At 44.1% G+C, this 24,714-nt stretch overlaps 1 protein-coding gene across 3 annotated transcripts in view; it reads left to right on the top strand.

The window, feature by feature from the left end:
* Positions 1-24,714, top strand: part of pcif1 (phosphorylated CTD interacting factor 1) — a 256,458-nt gene that overhangs the window by 63,975 nt on the left and 167,769 nt on the right. For all 3 annotated transcript variants that reach the window (XR_010976541.1, XM_068048030.1, XM_068048029.1), the window contains exons 2-3: positions 8,189-8,338; positions 17,200-17,324. Coding sequence is in view for 2 of the 3 variants with exons in the window: in XM_068048030.1 (XP_067904131.1) it covers positions 8,189-8,338; positions 17,200-17,324 (275 nt within the window). In the remaining variant the exon portion in view is untranslated. The remainder of the gene's footprint in view (positions 1-8,188; positions 8,339-17,199; positions 17,325-24,714) is intronic.

Raw genomic sequence — 24,714 nt, 5'->3', positions numbered from 1 at the left:
GGAATATGCAATGAGACCTGGGTGTTCTCGTACACCAGTCGCTGAAGGTAAGCATGCAGGTGGAACAGGCGATAAAAAAGGCAAATGGTATGTTGGCCTTCATAGTGAGAGGATTCGGGTACAGGAGCAGGGATGTCTTGCTGCAATTATACAGGGTCTTGGTGAGGCCACATCTGGAATATTGTGTGCAGTTTTGGTCTCCTTATCTGAGGAAGGATGTTCTTGCTATAGAGGGAGTGCAGTGAAGGTTTACCAGACTGATTCCTAGGATGATGGGACTGAAGTATGAGGAGAGATTGAGTTGGTTAGGATTATATTTGCTGGAGTTCAGAAGAGTGAGGGGGTGGGGGGGGAGATCTCATAGCAACCCATAAAAATTTGAACAGGACTTGACAGGGTAGATGCAGGAAGGATGTTTCCGATGGTGGGGGAGTCCAGAAGCAGGGGTCATAGTCTAAGGATACGGGGTAAACCTTTCAGGATTGAGATGAGGAGAAATGTCTTCACTCCGAGAGTGGTGAGCCTGTGGAATTCGCTACCACAGAAAGCAGCTGAGGCCAAAACGTTGCATGTTTTCAAGAAGGAGCTAGATATAACTCTTGGGGTGAAAGGAATCAAAGGATATGGGGGGAAAGTGGGAACAGGTTACTGAGTTGGATGATCAGCCATGATCATAATGAATGGCGGAGCAGGCTAGAAGGGCCGAATGGCCTACTCCTGTTTTCTGTGTTTCTGTTTAAATAATGAGGTTTTGACTTTGTGCTTCTCTACAGTTAGCAAAACAAACCAGGGTGTCCATGCAGGAGTTAGCAGGCTACTTGACCTCCTGTTGCAGAAATGTCAATAAATTCACTCCCAATTAAGGCCGAATTGTATATTTGAAGTATGTCATTGAACGCTGGAGCATCTCTGTTATAGCATTTGGATGAGTTCAGGTCCAGTCCAAAATTTAAATATGTATATTTTATTGCTTCCCTAAATATCTGGTATGGTTCATTGTTGGTAATTGTCACCATGGCTGATGCCATCTGAAGTTTTATGTAAACTGCCGACTCTTCAAAGAGTGATCTGAATGTCAGAAGAGTGAATATGGACAAACCCCACTGTCAGTATTGCCCGATTGTCCTTGGTCTCTGTCTGGGAAATAATGTGCCGACAGTGGTCGAACATCTTGCAAGGAAAATAATTTCCCATTGGTTGCATCTCCCCGTTCCATAGGAATAGGAGTAGGCCATTTAACTCCTTGAGCCTGTTCTGCCATTGATTGAGATCATGGCTAATCTGGACCTAACTCCATATACCTGCCTTTTCCCCATATCCTTAGGTGAGACAGTGGCATCGTGGTAATGTCACTGAACTAGTAATCTAGAGGCCCAGGCTAATGCCATGGAGATACTGGTTCAAATTCCACCACGGCAGCTGGTTGAATTTAAGTTTAGTTTTTAGTTTAGAGATACAGCACTGAAACAGGCCCTTTGACCCACTGAGTCTGTGCCGACCATCAGCCACCCATTTATACTAATCCTACACTAATCCCATATTCCTACCACATCCCCGCCTGTCCCTATATTTCCCTACCACCTACCTATACTAGGGGCAATTGCTAATGGCCAATTTACCTACCAACCTGCAAGTCTTTGGCATGTGGGAGGAAACCGGAGCACCCGGAGAAAACCCACGCAGACACGGGGAGAACTTGCAAACTCCACACAGGCAGTACCCAGAATTGAACCCGGGTCGCTGGAGCTGTGAGGCTGCGGTGCTAACCACTGCGCTGCCCCTATTTCAATTAATTAATAAAAATCTGGAACTGAAAGCTCGTCTCAGTAATGGTAATCATGAAACTATCATCGATTATCGTAAAGACCCATCTGGTTCACTGATGTCCTTTTAGGGAAGGAAATCTGCCGTCCTTACCTGGTCTAGCCTGCATGTGACTCCAGACATGCAGCAATGTGATTGACTCTTAGCAGTCCTCTGAAATGACCTAACAAGCCACTCAGCACTCAGTTGTCAAGGGCAATTAAGGATGGTCAACAAATGCTGGCATTACATACGAACGTACGAGTTAGGAGTCGGCCACTTGGCCCCTCAAGTCTGCTCTGCCATTCAACAAGATCATGGGTGATCTGATTGTAACCTCAACTCCACATTCCCGCCTACCCCCAGTAACCTTTCACCCCCTTGCTTATCAAGAATCTGTCTATCTCTGCCTTAAAAATATTCAAAGACTCTGTTTCCACTGCCTTTTGAGGAAGAGAGTTCCAAAGACTCATGACCGTCAGAGAAAAAAATTCTCCTCCTCTGTCTTAAATGGTCAACCCCTTATTTTTAAACAGTGACCCCTAGTTCTAGATCCTGCCACAAGAAGAAACATCCTTTCCACATCCACCCTGTCAAGACCCCTCAGGATCTTTTATGTTTCAATCAAGTCGCCTCTTACTCTTAGCTCCAGTGGATACAAGCCTAGCCTGTCCATCTTTCCTCATAAGACAGCCAATCTAGTACACCACCTCTGATCTGCTTCCAACGCATTTACATCCTTCCTTAAATAAGGAGACCAATACTGTACACAGTACTGCAGATGTGGTCTCACCAATGCCTTGTATAACTGAAGCATAACCTGCCTACTCTTGTATTCAATTTCCCTCACAGTAAATGATAGCATTCTGTTAGCTTTCCTAATTACTTGCTCTACCTGTATGCTAACCTTTTGTGATTCATGCACTAGGACACACAGTTCCCGCTGCATCTTGGTGCTCTGCATTCTCACCATTTAGATAATACGCTATTTTATTCTTCCTGCCAAATTGGACAATTTTACATTTTCCCACATTATATTCCATTGGCCAGATTTTTACCCACTCGCTTTACCTATCTATCTCCCTTTGTAGCCTCCTTATGTCCTGTTCACAATTTGCATTCCTACCTATCTTTGTGTCATCAGCAAATTTAGCAACCATTCCTTCAGTCGCTTCATCCAAGTCATTTATATAAATTGTAAAAAGTTGACACCCCAGCACTGATCTCTGGCACACCACGTCTTGCCAACCAGAAAATGACCCATTTATGCCTACCCTCTGTTTCCTGTTAGCTAGACAATCCTCGATGTGGCAACTTATCAAATGCCTTCTGGAAATCTAAGTTCAGTACATTCACCGGTTCCCCTTTATCCACAGTACGTGTTACTACTTCAAAGAGCTCCAGTAAATTGGTTAAACATGATTTCACTTTCACAAAACCATGTTGACTACCTTGGATTTTTCTAAGTGCCCTGCTACAGTGTCTTTAATAATTGCTTCTAACATTTTTCTACAACGGATGTTGAGCTAATTGGCCTGTAGTTTCCTTCTTTCTGTCTCCCCTTTTTTGAATAAAGGAGCTATATTTGCAATTTTCCAATCTAATGGAACCTTCTTCGAATCCAGGGAATTACAGAAAATTAAAACCAATGTATCAACTATCTCATTAGCCACTTCTTTTAAGACCTTAGGATGAAGTCCATCAGCACCCGGGGACTTGTCGACCTGCAGCTCCAACAATTTGCTGAGTACCACTTCCCTGGTGTTTTTTATAATCTGTCCAATCTTCTGACCTGCCACCCATCTTTGCGCAGTTATATCCTTTTTCTTTAAGTGTGATACTATCTTTAACTTTTTTCGTTAACCACGGAAAGTGGGTCCTCCCCTTGGAATTTTTCTTTCTCGTTGAAATGTATCTGTTCTGTGTATTCTGAAATATCCCCTTAAATGTCTGCCACTGCATCTCTATTGACCTATCTCTTAACCTAATTTGCCAGTTCACTTTTGCTAGCCCTGCTTTCATTAGATTAGATTAGAGATACAGCACTGAAACAGGCCCTTCGGCCCACCGAGTCTGTGCCGAACATCAACCACCCATTTATACTAATCCTACACTAATCCCATATTCCTACCAAACATCCCCACCTGTCCCTATATTTCCCTACCACCTACCTATACTAGTGACAATTTATAATGGCCAATTTACCTATCAACCTGCAAGTCTTTTGGCATGTGGGAGGAAACCGGAGCACCCGGAGAAAACCCACGCAGACACAGGGAGAACTTGCAAACTCTACACAGGCAGTACCCGGAATCGAACCCGGGTCCCTGGAGCTGTGAGGCTGCGGTGCTAACCACTGCGCCACTGTGCCGCCCTCATAACTGCTCTTATTTAAGATTAAAATACTAGTCTTGGACCCACTCTTATCTCCCTCAAACTGATTGTAAAATTCAATCATATTATGATTGCTGCTGCCTCGGGGCGGCTTCACTGAGGTCATTAATTAATCCTATCTCGTTGCACAATACTGGGTCTCGCACAGCCTGCTCTGTGGCTGGCTCCAGAACATACTGTTCCAAGAAATATCCTGAAAACATTCAATGTACTCCTCATCTAGGATACCTTTACCCATCTGATTTTTCCAGTCTATATGTAGATTATAATCCCCCATGATTATTGCCATGCCTTTCTAACAGGCTCCCATTATTTCTTCCTTTATACTCTGTCCTACCATGTGGTTACTGTTTGGGGCCTGTACACCACTTTCACAAGTGACTTCTTGTCTTTATCATTTCTCATTTCTACCCAAACCACTTCTATATCCTGGTTTCCTGAACTTGGGTCATCCCGATCTGTTGTGCTAATACCATCATTAATGGAGCCACCCCTCCACCTTTTCCTAGCTTCCTGTCCTTCCTAAATGTCATAAACCCTTCAATATTCAGGTCCCAGTCTGTCATCCTACAGCCATGTCTCTGTAATGCCTATCCGATCGTACTTATTCTGTTTGTACTATCATATTCATCTGTTTTGTTTCAAATGCTACATGCATTCAGATACAGAGCCTTTAGTTTTGTCCTTTTATTATTTTTGTAACCTCTATCCTTAACTACTGATTTACTCTTCGATTTGTACTCTCTGTCCTTTTCTGTTGCAGTCTGTTTATCATTTCTCATTAATACCTTTCTCTCTTACCTTGTCTGTATTCTTTGATTTACCAACTCTTCCCAAATTTGATCCCTTGCTCCCACTATTTAGTTTAAAGCCCTCCCTACTTCCCTAGTTATGCGGCTGACTAGAACACTAGTCCGAGTACAGTTCAGGTGTGGACAGTCCCAACGGTACAGCCCCAATTTCCTCAGTACTGATGCCAATGCCCCATGAATTGGAACCCACTTCTACCACACCAGTTTTTGAACCCTGCATTGAATTTTCTAATCTTATTTGCCCTATGCCAATTTAATGTGTCTCAGGTAATCCAGGGATTATTACCTTTGTGGTTCTGTATTTTAATTTAGACCCTAGCTGCTCATACTCCTTCAGCAGAACCTCCCCTAGTTTTACCTATGTCATTGGTACCTACATGGACCGCGACTACTGGATCCTCCCCTTCCGACTGCAAGTTCATCTGCCCAGAGCAGTTATCCCAAATCCTGGCACCGGGTAGTTAACTTAGTTGTCTGGACTCTCGCTCTCGTCTGCAGAAAACTGTGTCTATCCTCCCTGAATATGCTATCCCATACTACCACGACATTCCTATTTACTCCCTCTCTTTTCTCCCCCCCCCCCCCCCCCCCCCCACCCACTTGAATGGCTTTCTGTACCATGGTACCATACTCAGTTCGCTCATCCACCTTGCAGCAGCCGCTTTCATCCATACAGATTGAGAACCTTGAACCTGTTAAAGAATTGCACAGGCTGAGGCTTCTCCGTTTCTACGTTCTGGGTCCCCATACCTGCCTCACTCACTGTCACACCCTCCTGTCCTTGACCATGGACCAAATCAGAAGACCCTATCCTAAGGGGTGGAACTGACTCCTGGTACAAAGCGTCCAGGTAATTTTCCCCCTTCCTGATGTTTTGCCACGTCTGCAGCTCGGCCTCCAGCTCATTAAGTCTGAGCCAAAGTTCCTCGAACCACAGACACTGCTGATGTGGTTGCCGTGGATCACGCTGGTGCAACATGTCACCTGCCCTCTCATCCTTATTGCCATGCCAGTGATGCCAAATCCCATGACAGAATATTTAAAAAATCTTTGGAATACAAAAATATTATCAATCTTAGATTTAAAATTTACTGTTGATCTAGCATCAGTTGCCACTTTCAGAAGAGAGTTCCAAACTTCTAACATCCTTTGTGTGTGGAAGTGTTGTTTAATTTCACTCCTGAAAGGTTTGGCTCTGATTTTTAGACTTTGCCCCAAGTCCTAAACTCCCCAACCAGAAGAAATCATCCTTTAACATTCTAAATTCCAGGGATTATAACCCTGATTTATGTAATAGTTACTTGTAATTTAACAGTTGGAGTCCAGGTACCATTCTGGTAAATCTCCAACAAGAGAGAATCTAACCATCTCCCCTTGACATTCAATGGCATTACCATCGCTGAATCCCCCCACTATCAACATCCTAGAGGCTACCATTGACCAGAAACTGAACTGGAGTAGCCATATAAATACAGTGGCTACGAGAGCAGGTCAGAGGCTAGGAATCCTGAAGCGAGTAATTCACCTCCTGACTCCCCAAAGCCTGTCCACAAGGCACAAGTCAGGGGTGTGATGGAATACTCCACTTGCCTGGATGGGTGCAGCTCCAACTACACTCAAGAAGCTCGACACGATCCAGGACAAAGCCCGCTTGATTGGCACCCCATCCACAAACCTTCACTCCCTCTACCACCGACGCACAGTGGCAGCAGTGTGTACCATCTACAAGATGCACTGCAGCAACGCACCAAGGCTCCTTAGACAGCACCTCCCAAATCTGCGACCGCTGCCACCTCGAAGGACAAGAGCAGCAGATGCAGGGGAACATCACCATCCTGACTTGGAACTATATCGCCGTTCCTTCACTGTCGCTGGGTCAAAATCCTGGATCTCCCTAACAGCACTGTAGTGTACCTATCCCACATGGACTGCAGCGGTTCAAGAAGGCAGCTCGCCACCACCTTCTCAAGGGCAATTAGGGATGGGCAATAAATGCTGGCATAGCCAGCGACGCCCACTTCCCATGAATGAATAAAAAAAAGAATCTAGAACTCAGGCTCACTGTTTTAAAAAAAAAAGTAGTCGCCCATTTAAGACAGAGATTAGAAACTTTTTCTGAGGGTCGTGAGTCTTTGGAACTCTCTTCCTCAAGAGGTGGTGGAAGCAAAGTCTTTGAATATTTTTAAGGCAGAGGTCGTTAGATTCTTGATAAGGGGGTGAAAGGTTTTTGGGGGTAGGTGGGAATGTGGAGTTGAGGTTACAATCAGATCACCCATGATCTCATTGAATGGCGGAGCAGGCTTGAGGGGCCAAGTGGGCTACTCCTGTTCCTAATTTGTATGTTTGTATGTTCCGTCGTTTTATTCTATGGAAACTACTTCCTCCAATTTTGTTTGTAATGCACTTGTGAAGTACCTTGGGAAGGTTACTACAATAAAAGCACCATATAAAGTTTTTCTTGTTGTCTGAGCGGTGACATGAAATTGATCTCGGTATCAAACAGTTCACCCTCTAAACTGCTCTGCCAGAATTTTGTGTGCAAGGAACAGTATTGTTTGACCTGTTATCAACACAGTACCTTCAATGTTCTTACATTTAGTACAATATTATGTAAAGCATCACCGAATGCTAATGAGGAATTATGGCACCCATTCAGAATCGAACAGCAGGTGCACTTGTTATGAATATATCTACCTCCAAATGTTTATATTTCCAATGGTGATTGACAGTTTACCCCAACAAATAGATTGTTACTAGATTAAAGGATGGACTGGCAGCCTGGGACAGGTGAAGCTATCTTGGATGCTACAGAATACAGAGAGACCTATTTTACATTGCTTATTAATTGAAAGATACATGAACAACTATCAGGAGATGTTTTTAATTTTCTTCACAGCTACCAAGCTGGACAATCTACAATGGTAATATTTATCGGTCAGTTGTCAGACTGTATAGGAGGATGTAAGGCCTGTGTTGTCATTGTTTTAACTATAAAGTGCTGAACCCTTGCATTTTTGGTTATGGTTACTGTTTCTTTGCATTTTAATTTGAGTAAATAGAATTAATGTTCAGATTTAACAGACGGAAGTTTTGCAAGCACAAAAGCAGTTCAAGTAGAAGTTAACCGGTTGCTTGGAACACTGTGTGGCGTCAAGTGACTCTTGTTTTCGTCCTCTTAGATTGTGGGACAGATGCAAAAGAAATGGCAAGTGAAAACCACAGCGGTCTGCAAGCAGACCCCACAGTTATTGTCCAGCCGGCGGGTACATCCAACAAGGAGCAGCCCTCTTCACCAAAATCTGTCAAACCAGTGGCACAGGATCTGCCAGGTGAGAGCTGAGCACCTGATTAATTCTCTACTCTGCTGTTTATTTCTGCTTGTAGCTCCAATCTTTCCATCTATTCATTGACTGGGTAGCTTACAATCATTACGAATGGATGTGTATCCAGAGATTTCTAACACCTTTGGATGCAATTTAGGATTGAGATTCTGAAAAGGTCATTGACCTGAAATATTAACTCTTGTTTCACTCTCCACAGATGCTGCCTGACCTGAGTATTTCCAGCATTTTCTGTTTTTATTTCTGATTTCCAGTATCTGCTGTATTTTGCTCCTGTATTAAGGAGCTATAGAGATAGTTGCACAGTTGAATATTTAGAAACTCTAGCTTCTCTATCCAGATGTAGGAAGCACAGGAATCGGAGGGTTTTGGTGACTTTTAGCAATCATTTTCTGCTTTTTTGTACTTTTAGACCTGGCCCCAACTCGCATGACAGCTTGCTGGTTGTACTTAATAGTTTGTACGAAGGACTAAAGGTCACAGGACTGAGCTATATGAGAGTTACAAAAAGTCACTATTTTGAGAGCAGGGTTGGTGTGCTTGTACCGCAGTGTGTTGGTGATTCTGCCCATCTGTTTAGCAGGGGATACTGTTGAGCTTATTAATCGAACATTAAACTGAAGGCCTCATCTGCCCTTCTGGATGGACATGAAGATTGCCGTGGCGCTGCTTGAGAGCAGTGGAGTTCTGCTGGTGTCCTGGCCAATTTTTATCCCTCAACCAACATCAACGAAAAACACCTTTGTTATTCATCTTATCTGTGGGACCTTGCTGTGCAGAAATTGACTGCTGTAGAAACTAAACATCAATGAAAGTATTCAGTTGGTGTGAAGTGTATTGGAATGCTCAGAGCTTGTGAAAGGTGCTTATATAAATACAGATTTATCTATTTTGTTGACTGTGAAGCAACTTTTGATTTCTTCTACCTTGGTGCTGTATAAATCCAAGTTGTCAAAGGCCGGTGGAAAGTGTCTGAGGGCATGTTGGGAAATGGTGAGTTTTTTTATTCTTTAATGGGATGTGAGCATCACTGGCAAGGCGAGCATCCTTGAGAAGGTGGTGGTGAGCCGCTGGTTTGAACCGCTGCAGGCCATCTAGTGTGGGTATTCCCACAGTGCTGTTAGGAAGGGAGTTCCAGGATTTTGATCCAGTAACAGTGAAGGCATAGTGATATAGTTCCAAGTCAGGGGGTGTGGCTTGGAGGGGAACTTGCAGGTGTTGGTGTTCCTATGCATCTGCTGCTCTTGTTCTTCTAGGTGGTAGAGGTCATGGGTTTGGAAGGTGCTGTTTAAGGAGATTTGGTGCGTTGCTGCAGTGCATCTTGTCGATGGTATTCGCTGCTGCCACTGTGCATTCAGTGGTGGAAGGAGTGAATGTTGAAGGTGGTGGATATGGTGCTGATCAAACAGGCTGCTTTGTCCTGGATGGTGTGGAGCTTCTTGAGTGGTGTTGGAGCTGCACCCATCCAGGCAAGTGAGCATTTTCCATCACACTCCTGACTTGTGCCTTGTAGATAGTGGACAGGCTTCAGGGAGTCAGGAGGTGAGATTCTCGCCTCAGAATTCCCAGCCTCTGATTTTGTAGTCACAGTATTTATATGGCTGGTTTATTTCAGTTTCTGGTCAGTGGTAATCCCTAGGATGTTAGTGGGGGATTCAGCGATGATAATGCCATTGAACGTCAAGGGGAAATGGTCATTGCGTGTGGTGCGAATGTTACTTGCCACTTATCAGCCCAAGCCTGAATGTTGTCCAGGTCTTGCAGCATATGGGTAAGGACTGCGTCAGTATCTGAGAGGTTGCGAATGGTGCCGAACATAGTGCAATCATCAGTGAACATCCCCTGTTCTGACCTTATCACAGATGGAGGGAAGGTCAGTTAAACAGCTCAAGATGGTTGGGCCTAGGACACTGTCCTGAGGAACTCATACAGTGATGTCCTAGGACTGAGGTGATTGCTTCCAACAAACTATCTCTGTTTAGGGAGTGTCCAGTTGCAAAAAGCATGTTGGTTAGTTAAAGGGATTTTGATGAATTGCTGGCTGTCTCGACGTAGCCATCAGTGAGGTGAAAGTGGTGATAGGTTCCTAAGTGCATGTTAAAGAGGGATCTTCAATAATTTGCTGAATGTCTATTTAGGAGGAGTTGTTGAGAAATAGCCAATTTGTGCACAGCCAAGTCCCACAAACAGAAATGAGACAATTAACTGGAGTATCTGTTTTAATGATGGTAAAGGAATAACCCACCTGGAGATCCAATTTTGCGGCCATAATCTTTATTGCTGTGGTTAGTTTTCCTGTAAAACCCACGTTTATTAGGTTTTAGAGATGCTCTCATGTGTCCTGACCATTGTTATACCCAGTGCATTCAAAATTGTTTCTTGTGAACCCATTCTGTACCAATAAAAGGTGTTTCAGACCATGTCAGTTTCATTTAACTTTGTCAGACACACTGCCTTCTAATATAACTTCACCAATTTCTTTAACACTGTCATATTCTGTGCAGGAGAATGCATATCTGGCAGCCTTTCAGTGATTTCCAAAGGCTTCAAAGAAGAATATACTTGGAGCGTTGGCATTATTTTTCATGACTTTTCTCAACTGGTGTTTCTGTAGTTATCCATCTGAGTAGATTTTTGCTCATGTAGCAGTCGGTAAAGCAGCGATTTGATTGCTGTAAATGAACAAGTGGTACAAAACTGATCAGATAAATAACACACTCGTGCTACTTCAATCACTTTACTTTTTTGTGAAGTGCCCTGTCTCTTATTTAATGTTGCCAGCAAATATCCAAATCAAATACATGGAGAAGGCTAAACTTCAGAATATTTTCCAAATGCATAGCCCCTGGTATTAACCAGATCCAGTCACTGCAAGGAATATAGTTAGAAGTTCCTTGCTTTTTTTTCTGTTAACAATGCTATATAAATCAATAAAAGCAAAATACTGCGGATGCTGGAAATCTGAAACAAAAACAAGAAATGCTGGATTCACTCAGCAGGTCTGGCAGCATCTGTGGAAAGAGAAGCAGAGTTAACGTTTCGGGTCAGTGACCCTTCTTCGGAACTGCTATATAAATCAATGTTGTTGAATCTTGGAAGATTTTTTTTTATTTAGAAATACAGCACCGACACAGGCCCTTCGGCCCACCAAGTCTGTGCCGACCATCAACCACCCATACATTAAGCCCATATTCCTACCACATCCCCACCTGCCTATATTGGGGGAATTTATAATGGCCAATTTACCTATCAACCTGCAAGTCTTTGGCTGTGGGAGTAAACCGGAGCACCCGTTGAAAACCCACGCGGTCACAGGGAGAACTTGCAAACTCCACACAGGCAGTACCCAGAATCGAACCCGGGTCGCTGGAGCTGTGAGGCTGCAGTGCTAACCACTGCGCCACTGCCGCCGCCACTGTGTCACTGCTATTCACTGCTCATGTTTCAGCTTTTTCAGGTGGCCGCCGGCAAAGTTTGGATTTGGTTTGATATACCTTGGACGGCACAGTGGCGGACTGTGGCAGGAAATGGCAGATAATTTAAACCAATATTTTGCATTGGTTGTCATGGTGGAGGACAGTGTAAACATCCCACAGATATCAGATAAGCAAGGAGCTAATGGGAGGAAAGATCTTGTAACAGTCTCTATCACGAGGGACTAAGTATTTGACAAACTAATGGGATTACTAAAGGCAGACAAGTCACCAGGACCTGATGGCCTACATCCAAGTGTTTTAAAGTAAATGGCTGCAGAGATAGTGGAGGCATTGGTCGAAATATTCCAGAACTCACTGGATTCTGGGAGGGTCCCAGCAGATTGGAAAACCACTAATGTGACACCCCTGTTCAAGAAGGGAGGGAGACAAAAAGCAAGAAACTATAGGCCTAACATCTGTCGTTGGGAAAATGCTAGAGTCCATTATTAAGGAAGAAATAGCAGGACATTTAGAAAAGCTTAATGCAATCAAACAGAGTCAACATGGTTTTGTGAAAGAGAAATCATGTTTGACAATTTGCTAGAGTTCTTTGAGGATCTAATGAGCAGCGTTGATAAAGGGGAACTGGTAGATGTTGTGTATTTAGATTACCAGAAGGCATTCGATAAAGTGCCACATAAAAGATTATTGCACAAGATAGGAGCTCACGGTATTGGGGGTAATGTATTAACATGGATTGAAGATTGGTTAACACACAGAAGACAGAGAGTCAGGATTAATGGGTCTTTTCCAGGTTGGAAAGATGGTGGAGTGCCACAAGGATCAGTTCTAGGGCCTCAATTATTTACTCTCTATATTAATGACTTGGAGGAGGGGGCAGAGTGTAATATATCCAAATTTGCTGACAATACAAAAATAGGTGGGAGGGCATGTGATGAGCGCACAAGGAATCTGCAAGGGGATATAGATAGGTTGAGTGAGTGGGCAAAAACTTGGCAGATGGAGTTTAATGTGGGAATGTGTGAGGTCATGCACTTTGGTAGACTTTTATTTAAATGGAGAGAGACTTCAAAAAAAGTGCAGCGCAGAGGGATCTGGGTGTTCTTGTGCATGAAACAAAAAAAGTTAGCATGCAAGTGCAGCAAGTAATTTTTTTTTATTCATTCATGGGATGTAGGTGTCGCAGGCCAGGCTAGCATTTATTGCCCATCCCTAATTGCCCTTGAGAAGGTGATGGTGAGCTGCCTTCTTGAACTGCTACAGTCCATGTTGAGTAGGTGCACCCACAGTGCTGTTAGGAAGGGAGTTCCAGGATTTTGACCCAGCGACAGTGAAGGAACGGCGATATAGTTCCAAGTCAGGATGGTGTGTGACTTGGAGGGGAACTTGCAGGTGGTGGTGTTCCCATGCAATTGCTGCCCTTGTCCTTCTAGTTGGTAGAGGTCGCGGGTTTGGAAGGTGCTGCCTCAGGAGTCTTGGTGCGTTGCTGCAGTGCATCTTGTAGATGGTGCACACTGCTGCCACTGTGTGTCGGTGGTGGAGGGAGTGAATGTTTGTGAATGGGGTGCCAATTAAGCGGGCTGCTTGGTACTAGATGGTGTCGAACTTGAGTGTTGGAGCTGCACCCCCCCAGGTAAGTGGGGAGTATTCCATCACACTCCTGACTTGTGCCTTGTAGATGGTGGACGGGCTTTGGGGAGTCAGGAGGTGAGTTACTCGCCGCAGGATTCCTAGCCCTGCTCTTGTAGCCACGGTATTTATATGGCTACTCCAGTTCAGTTTCTGGTCAATGGTAGCTCCTAGGATGTTGATAGCGGGGGATTCAGCGATGGTAATGTCATTGAATGTCAAGGGGAGATGGTTAGATTCTCTCTTGTTGGAGATGGTCATTGCCTGGCACTTGTGTGGCGCGAATGTTACTTGCCACTTATCAGCCAAAGCCTGTATATTGTCCAAGTCTTGCTGCATTTCTGCATGGACTGCTTCAGTATCTGAGGGGATGCGAATGGTGTTGAACATTGTGCAATCATCAGCGAACATCCCCACTTCTGACCCTATGATTGAAGGAAGGTCATTGATGAAGCAGCTGAAGGTGGTCGGGCCTAGGGCACTACCCTGAAGAACTCCTGCAGTGATGTCCTGGAGCTGAGATGATTGACCTCCAACAGCCACAACCATCTTCCTTTGCACTAGGTATGACTCTAACCAGCAGAGAGTTTTCCTCTGATTTCCATTGACTTCAGTTTTGCTAGGGTGCCTTGATGTCAAAGGGCAGTCACTCTCACCTCACCTCTTGAGTTCAGCTCATTTGTCTATGTTTGAACCAAGGCTGTAATGATGTCAGGAGCTGAGTGGCCCTGACGGAACCCAAACTGAGCGTCACTGAGCAGGTTATTGCTGAGCAAGTGCCGCTTGATGGCACTGTTGATGACACCTTCCATCACTTTACTGATGATTGAGTGTAGGCTGATGAGGCAGTAATTGCCCAGGTAAGTCTTGTACACAAAAAGCAGGACAAGACTTACCAGGGCAATTTTCCACATTGCAGGGTAGATGCCAGTGTTGTAGCTGTACTGGAACAGCTTGGCTAGGGGCATGGCAAGTTCTGGAGCACAGATCTTCAGTACTATTGCCAGAATATTGTCAGGGCCGATAGCCTTTGCAGTATCCAGTGCCTTCAGTCGTTTCTTGATATCACGCGTAGTGAATCGAATTGGCTGTGATTCTGGGGACTGCAGGAGGAGGCTGAGATGGATCATCGACTCGGCACTTCTGGCTGAAGATTGTTGCAAATGCTTCAGCCTTATCTTTCACGCTGATGTGCCACCTCCAGATAGTTGTTTAATTGTCCACCACAACTCACGGCTGGATGTGGCAGGACTGCAGAGCTTAGATCTGATCCGTTGGTTGTGGGATCGCTTAGCTCTGTCTATTGCATGCTGCTTAGGCAGTTTGGCATGCAGATAGTCCTGTGTTGTAGCTTCACCAGATTGACAGCTGATCTTTGAGCTATGCCTGGTACTGCTCCTGGCATGCCTCCCTGCACTCTTTTTTGAACCAGGATTGGTCTCTTGGCTTGATGGTAATGTTAGACTGGGGGATATGCCGGGCCATGAGGTTACAGATTGTGGTTGAGTCCAATTCTGCTGCTGCTGATGGCCCACAGAGCCTCATGGTTGCTCAGTTTTGCATTACTAGATCTGTTCGAAATCTATCCCATTTAGCACAGAGGTAGTGCCACACAACACGATAGAGGGTATCCTCAATGTGAAGGACGGGTCTTCGTCTCCACAAGGACTGTGCGTTGGTCACTCCTACCAATACTGTCATGGACAAATGCATCTGTGGCAGGCAGATTGGTGAGGGCGAGTCAAGTATGCTTTTCCCTCGTGTTGGTTCCCTCACCACCTGCCGCAGACCCAGTCTAGCAGCTATGTCTTTTAGGACTCGCCCAGCTCGGTCAGTAGTGGTGCTACCGAGCCACTCTTGGTGATGGTCATTGAAGTCCCCCAATCAGATTACATTCTGTGCCCTTGCATCTTCCAAGTGCTTCTTCCAAGTGCTGTTCAACATGGAGGAGTACTGAGTCATCAGCTGAGGGAGGGCGGTAGATGGTAATCAGCGGGAGGTTTCCTTGTCCATGTTTGACCTGATGCCATGAGACCTCATGTGGTCCGGAGTTGATGTTGAGGACTCCCAGGGCAACTCCCTCCTGACTGTATACCACTGTGCCGCCACCTCTGCTGGGTCTGTCCTGCTGGTGGGACAGGGCATACTCTGGGATGGTGATGGCAGTGTCTGGGACATTGTCTGTAAGGTATGATTCCGTGAGTATGACTATGTCAGGCTGTTGCTTGACTAGTCTGTGTGACAGCTGTCCCAACTTTGGTACAAGCCCCCAGATGTTAGTAAGGAGGACTTTGCAGGGTCGACAGAGCTGGGTTTCCCGTTGTCGTTTCCGGTACCTAGGTTGATGCCGGTTTCATTCCTTTTTATTGACTTCGTAACGGTTAGATACAACTGAGTGGCTTGCTAGGCCATTTCAGAGGGCATGTAAGAGTCAACCACATTGCTGTGGGTCTGGAGTCACATGTAGGCCAGACCAGGTAAGGACAGTAGATTTCCTTCCCGAAAGGACATTAGTGAACCAGGTGGGCTTTTGCAACAATCGACAATGGTTTCATGGCCATCATTGGACTAGCTTTTTAATTCCACATTTATTAATGGGATTCAAATTCCACCTTCTACTGTGGTGGGATTTGAACCCATGTCCCTGGAGCAATACCCTGGGTGTCTGGGTTACTAGTCCAGTGACAATACCACTATGCCACCACGTCCCCAATTCAGAAAGCAAATGGAATTTTGGCCTTTATTGCTTGTGGGTTGGAGTTTAAAAATAGGGAAGTCTTGTTTCAATTGTACAGGGTGTTGATATGGCTGCACCTGGAGTAATGTGTTGAGTTTTGGACCCCATATTTAAGAAAGGATATACTGGCATTGGCGGCAGTTCAAAAGAGATTCACTCGGCAAAATTCCTGGGATGAAGGTGTTGACTTTTTGATAACTGCTAAACAGGTTAGGCCTTTATTCATTAGAGTTTAGAAGAATGAGGGGTGATCTTATTGAAACGTACAAGATTCTGAGGGGGCTTGACAGGGTAGATGTTGAGAAGATGTTTCCACTAGTGAGGGAATCTTGAACTAGGGGACATAGTTACAGAATAAGGGGACACTCATTTAAAACTGAGATGTGAAGGAATTTCTTCTCTCCGAGGGTAGTGAATGTCTGGAATTCTCTACCTCAGAGTTGTGGAGACTAGATCACTGAAAGTATTTAAAGAGGAGGTAGATAGATTTTTGAAACATCGGGGAGTTGAGGGCTATGAGGAGCTGGCATGAAAGAGGAGTTGCGGTCTGGGGCAGATCAGCCATGATCTTATTGAATGGCGGGGCAGGTTTGAGGGGCCGAATGGCTTACTCCTGTTCCTATTTCTTATGAGTTTAAAAAAGAAACCTGGGCAAAACAAAACATTAAACTGCCCAGACACATTTCACTGAAGATTCCTTCATGAGAAGCATGGACTAAAGGGAACTTTTATCACTTCTGTTTATTCTGAATTGGTGACTGCTACAGTAGGTTAGACATGCCCCTATCAATTCTCGAGTGGAGAGATGAGTCTCATCCCCTCATTGCCGTTGGCACAAGTCGTAAAGCTGTATGCAACAATGTGTTCATACTTTAAACCAACCTACTAGAGCCGTGATGCCTTACCTCAGTACTGACTGAGCTATGGTTAAGGGAGGTTTCACCAGACTATCATCTTGGAGATGTTCGTGTGTCATTGACAGAATGTGTGTGTCTGTTTACATTTATTTAAACCTAAGCCAGAGTTTTGATTGTGATTATTTTCAGATGAGCTGGTTCAGGCAGGATGGTCAAAGTGTTGGAGTAGGAGAGAAAACAGGCCATATTACTTCAACAAATTCACCAACCAGTCGCTCTGGGAAATGCCTGTGTTTGGACAGCATGACATCATTGTGAGTAACCAAACAGTCTCTAACTGTACCCTGCTAGTTTTGCATCTAATAGTCAAACTAATTATCTCTCCCTGTTTATCTGCTAACTATCTGTAGTAGGTATTGCAAATGAAAAAAGCAATCTGTTCTGAGTATGTGATCAGGTACATTCTATAGCTGCATGCATCACAAAATCTTCTCCCAGGTCTTTGTAAAAAAAAAAAAGGGTTTTGATGTTCAGGCCTTAAATGTTCTTTCTAAATAAGGACATCTTGCAGGCTGAATAATGTGATTGGGCCAATATTGCAGAATAGATGAGCTTCCATGGACATCACAGTTGCTCTGCATTTCATTCTGTTCTTTTCAGAAGGTTTTTCAAGCATACAGGTCAATATTTGGAAATGGCAATTTTTTTCTCATCTGTGTTCAGACAGACTTATAGCACTTTCAGAATGGTTTTGGGACAGGTGAGAAGTCTGTGGCTCACTCATTCGTAGGTCTAGGCCAAAGCATTTTGATTGGTTAGCTTAATTTTGGTGTTGAGATCGTGTTATAGTGCGTATCCTAGAGATGTGTTTGTATAAATCTTTTAACGATTTCTTAGCAGGGGTAGCCTTTGGCTTTCTACAGTTGCCACTGGTTTTATTAAGAATTGGTTTAACTGCATGTTATGTACAGTTATAGTAACAAAATATAGCAAAATAATAAAGATGGTAGTCTTGTCTCCTAATTTAATATTAATTTGCTGCCCATTTCAATAGTGCTATTTATGTTCCATGCTCCCTCATATTGGGGAGCCACTAGTCTTTTGGTCCGTCGATTAGTGTAGCCATTCAGTTGTGAACCTAGACAGTGAGTGTCATTAAGTTATTTGGGCATCAGAACCAAACTTGATGCTGACTGTACCAATCCACCACGTGCAACAGGAGTGGTTGGTAATGGTGAACAGGACCATTACTTCCGGGCGCTTTTATCCTTACCTAACTAGCAGAGTCCTCTGGCTGTCCCAGCTGATATCAGCTAATTCCACAAGCTGAACTTTTTCTGTGGCTCAATATTGCTTGTATGTTTGTATAATGCAATGTGCTGATTTGACCCACTGAGTCACTGCAGGGTCACAAAACTTCAATAGGTTTAGCATGCATGTATGTAAACGCATGCAGTGTGGTGAATAAGATTGGTGAGCTACAAGCACACGTAGCCGTGTGGGGATATGATGTAGCAATATTGAAAATGTGGCTTAAAATGGTGAGGGCTGGGTGCTTGATATTCAAGGATGCAAAGTGTTCAGAAAAAAATAGAAGGTAAAAAAGGAGGTGGGGCGTTAGTACTGATTAAGGAAGACATTGTAGTGTTGAAAAGAGAGCATGTCCTTGAGGGGTCAAATACAGAATCCATTTGGTTAGAGTTGAGAAACAAAAAGGGTACGATCACGCTACCGGCCGAATTCTATAGACTTTCAAATAGTAAGAAAAAGGAGAAAATCTGCAAGGAAATATCAGATGTGCAAGAACTATAGAGTGGTGATATTGGGGGGGGTGGGGGGGTTGGTGGTGGAGGGGAACTTTAATTACCCAAATATCGATTGGGATGATAGAATAAAAGGAAAGTAGGGGGAGGAATTTCTGAAATGTGTTCAGGAGAACTTCTCGGAGCAGTATGTTCATTAGGAAGGTTCAATTAGGAAGGAGGCCTTGCTGGATCTTGTGCTGGGGAATGAGGTGGACCAAGTGTCTATGGGGTAACATTTAAATAAGCGTGATCATCGTATCATAAAGCTTAGATTAGTAATGGAGAAGAGCAAGGTACAATCTAAAGTAGACCTTCTAAATTGGAGGAGGGCTAACTTCAGTGCGATGAGAGGGGTAAGGTGGAACCAAAGACTCCCAGGAAAAACTGACGGAACAATGGGTGATCTTTAAGGATGAGATGTTTCAGGTAAAGACTAGGTACATTCCAACAACGGGGAAAGGTGAGGGCTCCTTGGGTAACGAGGGCGATAGAAAATATGATGAAACAAAAAAAGAGGGTGCATGATGCATGTTAGGCAAAATACAAAAGTGGAGGGGGGGAACGTGAGGAGGAAAAGCAAGTGAAGGGAACATAGAATGGTAGTTAACATAAAAGAGAACCCAAATATCTTCTACCAGCATGTTAATAGTAAGTGGGTAGTGAGACTGATTAGGTCCTATTGGGGATGATATATGCTTAGAGGTGCAGGGCAAGGTTAGAATACTTAATGAGTTCTTTGTATCGATGTTTACGAAGGGAGAGGATACTGACAAAATATTGGTAGAAGTGGAGGTAGTAGAGGTGATGGATGAGGCAAAAATTGATGGGCAGGATATACTGGCTATGCTTAGAGTGGATAAGTCGCCTGGTTCGGATGGATTGCGTCCCACACTGCTAAAGGACATGGGGTGGAGGTAGCGGATGGACTTACCATAAATTTCAAATCTTTCCTAGATTCGGGGAGGTGCCAGAGGATTGGAGAGTGGCACATGTGATACCCTTGTACAAGAAAGGGTGTAAGGACATTGAGTAATTCCAGGACAATCAGTTTAACATCAGTGGGGGGGGTAAGGTTTTAGAAACCAAAGTGATTATCAACAACGCAGCCGGCAGCTGATGTCATCAGACTGTGCCAAACTACGCACATTGGCTGCTACTCTCTGCGCATGCGCTGCATTCCGCATTGCCAGGACTGGTAGGCACATGCGCAGATTACGTCCTCAGTAATGCGTGCAGGGAAGCGGGGAGAGAGCAGAGGTGGGGGAAGCGGGCAGAGCACAGCCAAAGACCTTGGTGGTGGTGGTGGCGGGTGCGCTCTCCTCTTTTCCCCTCTGGCCCATCCACTCGCTCTTACCACTGTGTGCTACCATGTGTTTAGGTTGCCTTTGCGTGACTATTTGAGCAGCGCCATCTTTAGTTCTGGGAGCTGCTGACGTCGCAGACTGTGACATTTTAGTGGCACAAGCTGCATTTGCGCAAGTGCCGCTGCAGCGCCACCTAGTGGTAGCATTGTCAGCAAAGGCAGCCTTTAGAAACAATTGGGGAAACAAAATCAACAGCGGCTTGGAGAGGTTTGAATTAATTGAAAACATCTCTCATGGTTTTGTAAAAGGCAGATTGTACTTGACTAATCTATTGAATTTTTTGATGTAATAGAAAAGATTGTTGAAGGGAAAGCAATGGGTGTTGTCTATATAGATCTTTCAGAAAATGTTTGGTAAAGTGCCATATAAAAGGTTGGTTAACAAAATTGAGGCTTATGGAATAAGAGGGCCAGTGTCAACTTGGATACAAAATTGGCTTAAGGACAGAAAACAGCGAGTCATGGTAAATTGTTTTTCAGACTGGAGGGTAGACAGTGGTGTTTCCCAAGGGTCAGTGCTAGGACCACTGTTCAAGAATCTAGAATTAGACGAGAGCAGGTATCTCGGAGACTGGAGGAGGTTAGAGATAGGGAGGGGTGAGGTCATGTAGGGATTTGAAAACAAGGATGAGAATTTTTAAATCGAGGTATTGCTTAACTGGGGGTGTGTGTAGGTCAGCGAGGATGAGTGAACAGAACTTGGCGTGAGTTAGGACGTGGGCAGCAGAATTTTGGATGACTTCTAGTTAACAGAAGGTAGAATGTGGGAGGCTGGCCAGGGGTTTCTTGGAACAGTCAAGTGTAGAGGTAAGAGGCATCAATTAGGGTTTCAACAGCAGATGAGCTGAGGCTTGGGTAGAGTCGGGCAATGTTATGGAGGTGGCAGTAGGTGGTCTTAGTGATGGTGCAAGTATGTGGTTGGCAGCTCATCTCATTGTGAACAGTCTGGTTTACCCTCAGTTGCCAGGGTGAGAATTAGTCGGTAGCTGGGGAATGTATTTTGTAGTATGCATGGAAGCCAGCGTTTTCATTCTTCCCAATAGTTAATTGGAGGAAATTTCTACTCATCACTACTGGATGTCAGATGAGCAATCTGATATTGAGACAGAGAGGTGATAGGTGAAGTAGAGCTGGATGTACATGTGGAAACTGACGCTGTGTTTTCGGGTGGTCTTGCTGAGGGGAAGCAAGTTGATGAGAATTTGCAGGGGGCAAGGATAGATCCTTGGGGAACAGATGAGCTGAGCAGTAATCTCAGGATTACTCCCAGTGTCATGTGCTTGTGAGCATAGGAATAGGAGGATGAAGCTATTTAACATGTGGCTGGAGAATTGGTGCAGGAGGGAGGACATCAGATTTCTGAGACTTTAGGATAGGTGGGACCTGTACAAGATGGACAAGTTGCACCTGAACAGGACCCGGACTAACATCCTTGCAGGGAGATTTGCTAGTGCTATTGGGGAGGGTTTAAACTACATTGAGAGGGGTTTGGGAACCTAAGAGGGAGCTCAGATTGGAGGGAAGCAAAATTAGTAACGGGAAGTAGAGAAGTAAGCGAAATTGGAAGGCAGACGAGATGAAGGCAAACATCAAACAGGATTGGAATGAGGAATAATGTTAAGACAAAGTTAAGGACACGCAGCATTCTCAACAAGGTAGATGATTTGAAGGCACAAAAAGAGGTAAATGGGTATGATTTAATTGCCATTACAACGACTTGGTTACAGGGTGACGAGGACTGGGAACTGAATATTCAGGGATATTCGTCAATTAGGAGGGATAGGCGGAGGGGAAAAGGAGGTGGGGTAGCACTGTTAATAAAGGACGGGATGAGTACATTAGTGAGAGAATCTTAGATCGAAGGAGCAAGATGTAGAATCAGTTTGGGTGGAGCTAAGAAACAGCAAGAGGCAGCAAACATTGGTGGGAGGTGTTTATAGACCACCAAACTGTAGTGGTAATGTTGGGCATGGTATAAATCAGGAAATTAGAGCTATATGTAACATGGGCAATAGAGTAATAATGGGCGATTTCAATTTACATATCGATTGGGTAAATCTAATTAGCACTCATGCTGTGGAGGATGAATCCCTAGAGTGTGTACAAGATGGGTTTCTGGAGCAGTATGTTGAAGAACAAACTAGATATCAGTCTATTTTAGATTTAGTATTATGTGATGAGAAAGGGCTAATTAATAACCTTGCTGTACAGGAGCCATTAGGAAATAGTGACCACAATATGATAGCGTTCTACATTAACTTTGAAAGAGATAAAGTTCATTCTGAAACTAGGGTCCTAAATCTGAACAAAGGAAACTATGAAGGTATGAGGGGCAAGTTGGCTATGGTGGATTGGGAAAATACATTAAAGGATTGGACGGTAGACAGGCAATGGCTAGTATTTAAAGAAGTATGACACAGTTCACAACACATACACATTCCTCTAAGACACAAAACCCAACTGGAAAGTTGAATCAACTGTGGCTAACAAAAGAAATTAAGGATTGCATTAGGTCAAAGGAAGTGGTTTATAAGGTCACCAAGAAAGTGGTAAGCCTGAGGATTGGGAGCAATTTAGCATCCAACAAAGGAGGATCAAGAAACTGGTAAAGACAGGGAAAAGAGATTATGAATGTAAGCTAGTTAGAAACATAAAGGCGGACTGTCAAAGCTTCTTTAGCTATGTGAAAAGGAAAGATTAGCAGGGGGTGGGGTGGTCCATTACAGGTGTAGGAGAGTTTGTGGTAGAGTATGAGGAAATGGCAGAGAGACTAAACAATAACTTTGTGTCTGCCTTCACGAGGAAGACATAGGAAATCTCCCAGAAATACTAAGGAACCAAGGGACTTTTAAAAATTGAGGAACTGAAAGTAATTAGTATCAATGAAGAGGTAGTACTTGAAAAATTAATTGGATTGAAAGTTGATAAATCCCCTGGACTAGATGAGCTACATCCCAGAGTATTGAAGGAGGTGGCTATAGAGATAATAGATACATTGGTGGTTATCTTTCAAAATTTGATCGCTTCTGGAAGGGTTTCTGCCGACTGGAAAGTTGCAAATGTAACCCACTATTTAAGGGAGTGAGAGAGAAAACGGTCAATTACAGACCTGTTAGTTTGACGCCAGTAGTAGGGAAAATATTAGAATCTGTTATGAATGATGAGATAACTGGACACTTGGAAAATAATATGATTGGGCAGAGTCAACGTGGATTTGTAAAAGGAAATCATATTTGACAAACCTGTTGGAGTTTTTTGAGGAAGCTGATTGTAGCATAGACAAAGGAGAACCAGTGGATGTGGTGTATTTGGATTTTCAGAAGGCTTTTGATAAGGGCCCACACAGGAGGTTAGTAAACAAAATTAGAGCACAAGGAATTGGGGGTAATATAGTACAATGAATTGTGAATTGGTTAACAGACAGAAAGCAGAGAGTGGGAATAAATAGGTCATTCTCAAATAAAAATAAGAAATGCTGGAAATAATCAGGTCTGGCAGCATCTGTGGAGAGAGAAGAAGAGTTAACGTTTCAGGTCAGTGACCTTTCAACTGGCAAAGGTTAGAAATGTAATAGGTTTTAAGCAAATAAAGCAGGGGTGGGCAAGAGATAACAAAAGGGAAGGTGTTGATAGGACAGCGTTATAGAGAATAACTGACCAGGTCATGGAGCAAAGGCAAACGGTATATTAATGGTGTGCTGAAAGAAAAGTATTAGTGCAGAGAGGGTGTTAATGGACAGAAAAATGAACAGCCCTGCCCCACAGCACAAATATGAAAAAAACAGTGGGCAGGCACATGGTAAGAAAAATGAATGATGAAACAAGCTAAAATAAAATAAAAAGAAAAAAAATGACTGAAAATAAAATGAAGTTATTGAACTCAATGTTCAGTCTGGCAGGCTGTAGCATGCCTAATCGGTAAATGAGAATGCTGTTCCTCGAGCTTGCTTTGATGTTCACTGGAACACTGCAGCAAGCCCGGGACAGATATGTGGGCATGAGAGCAGGGGTGTGTGTTGAAATGGCAAGCAACTGGAAGCTCGTGGTCATGCTTTTGGACTGAAAGGAGGTGTTCCGCAAAGCGGTCACTCAATCTGCGTTTGGTCTCCCCAATGTAGAGGAGACTACATTGTGAACAGCGAATGCAGTATACTACATTGAAAGAAGTACAAGTAAATTGCTGCTTCACCTGAAAGGAGTGTTTGGGGGGCTTGGATAGTGAGGAGAGAGAAGGTAAAAGTGTAGGTATTCCACCTCCTGCGATTGCACGGGAAGGGAATGAGGTGTTGGGGTAATGGAGGTGTGGACCAGGGTGTCATAGAGGGAATGATCCCTTTGGAATGCTGACCGGGAGGGGAAGATGTGTTTGGTAGTGGCATCACGCTGGACGTGGCGGAGGAAGGAGGTAGGAGCAGGCTGTCTAGGGTTACGGGCTATGAGGTTGGAAGCTGTAGAGGCAAGATCTCCAGAGGAGATGAGGTCAGTGACAGTCCTGTGGACAGTTGTAGTTGATGTTCGGTGGTGGGGTCATGGTCCA

This window comes from Heterodontus francisci, chromosome 16 (genome assembly GCF_036365525.1).
Source record: "Heterodontus francisci isolate sHetFra1 chromosome 16, sHetFra1.hap1, whole genome shotgun sequence".
NCBI lineage: Eukaryota > Metazoa > Chordata > Chondrichthyes > Heterodontiformes > Heterodontidae > Heterodontus > Heterodontus francisci.
The sequence above is the reverse complement of the archived record's forward strand: the minus strand, read 5'-3'. Positions and strand labels throughout refer to the sequence as shown.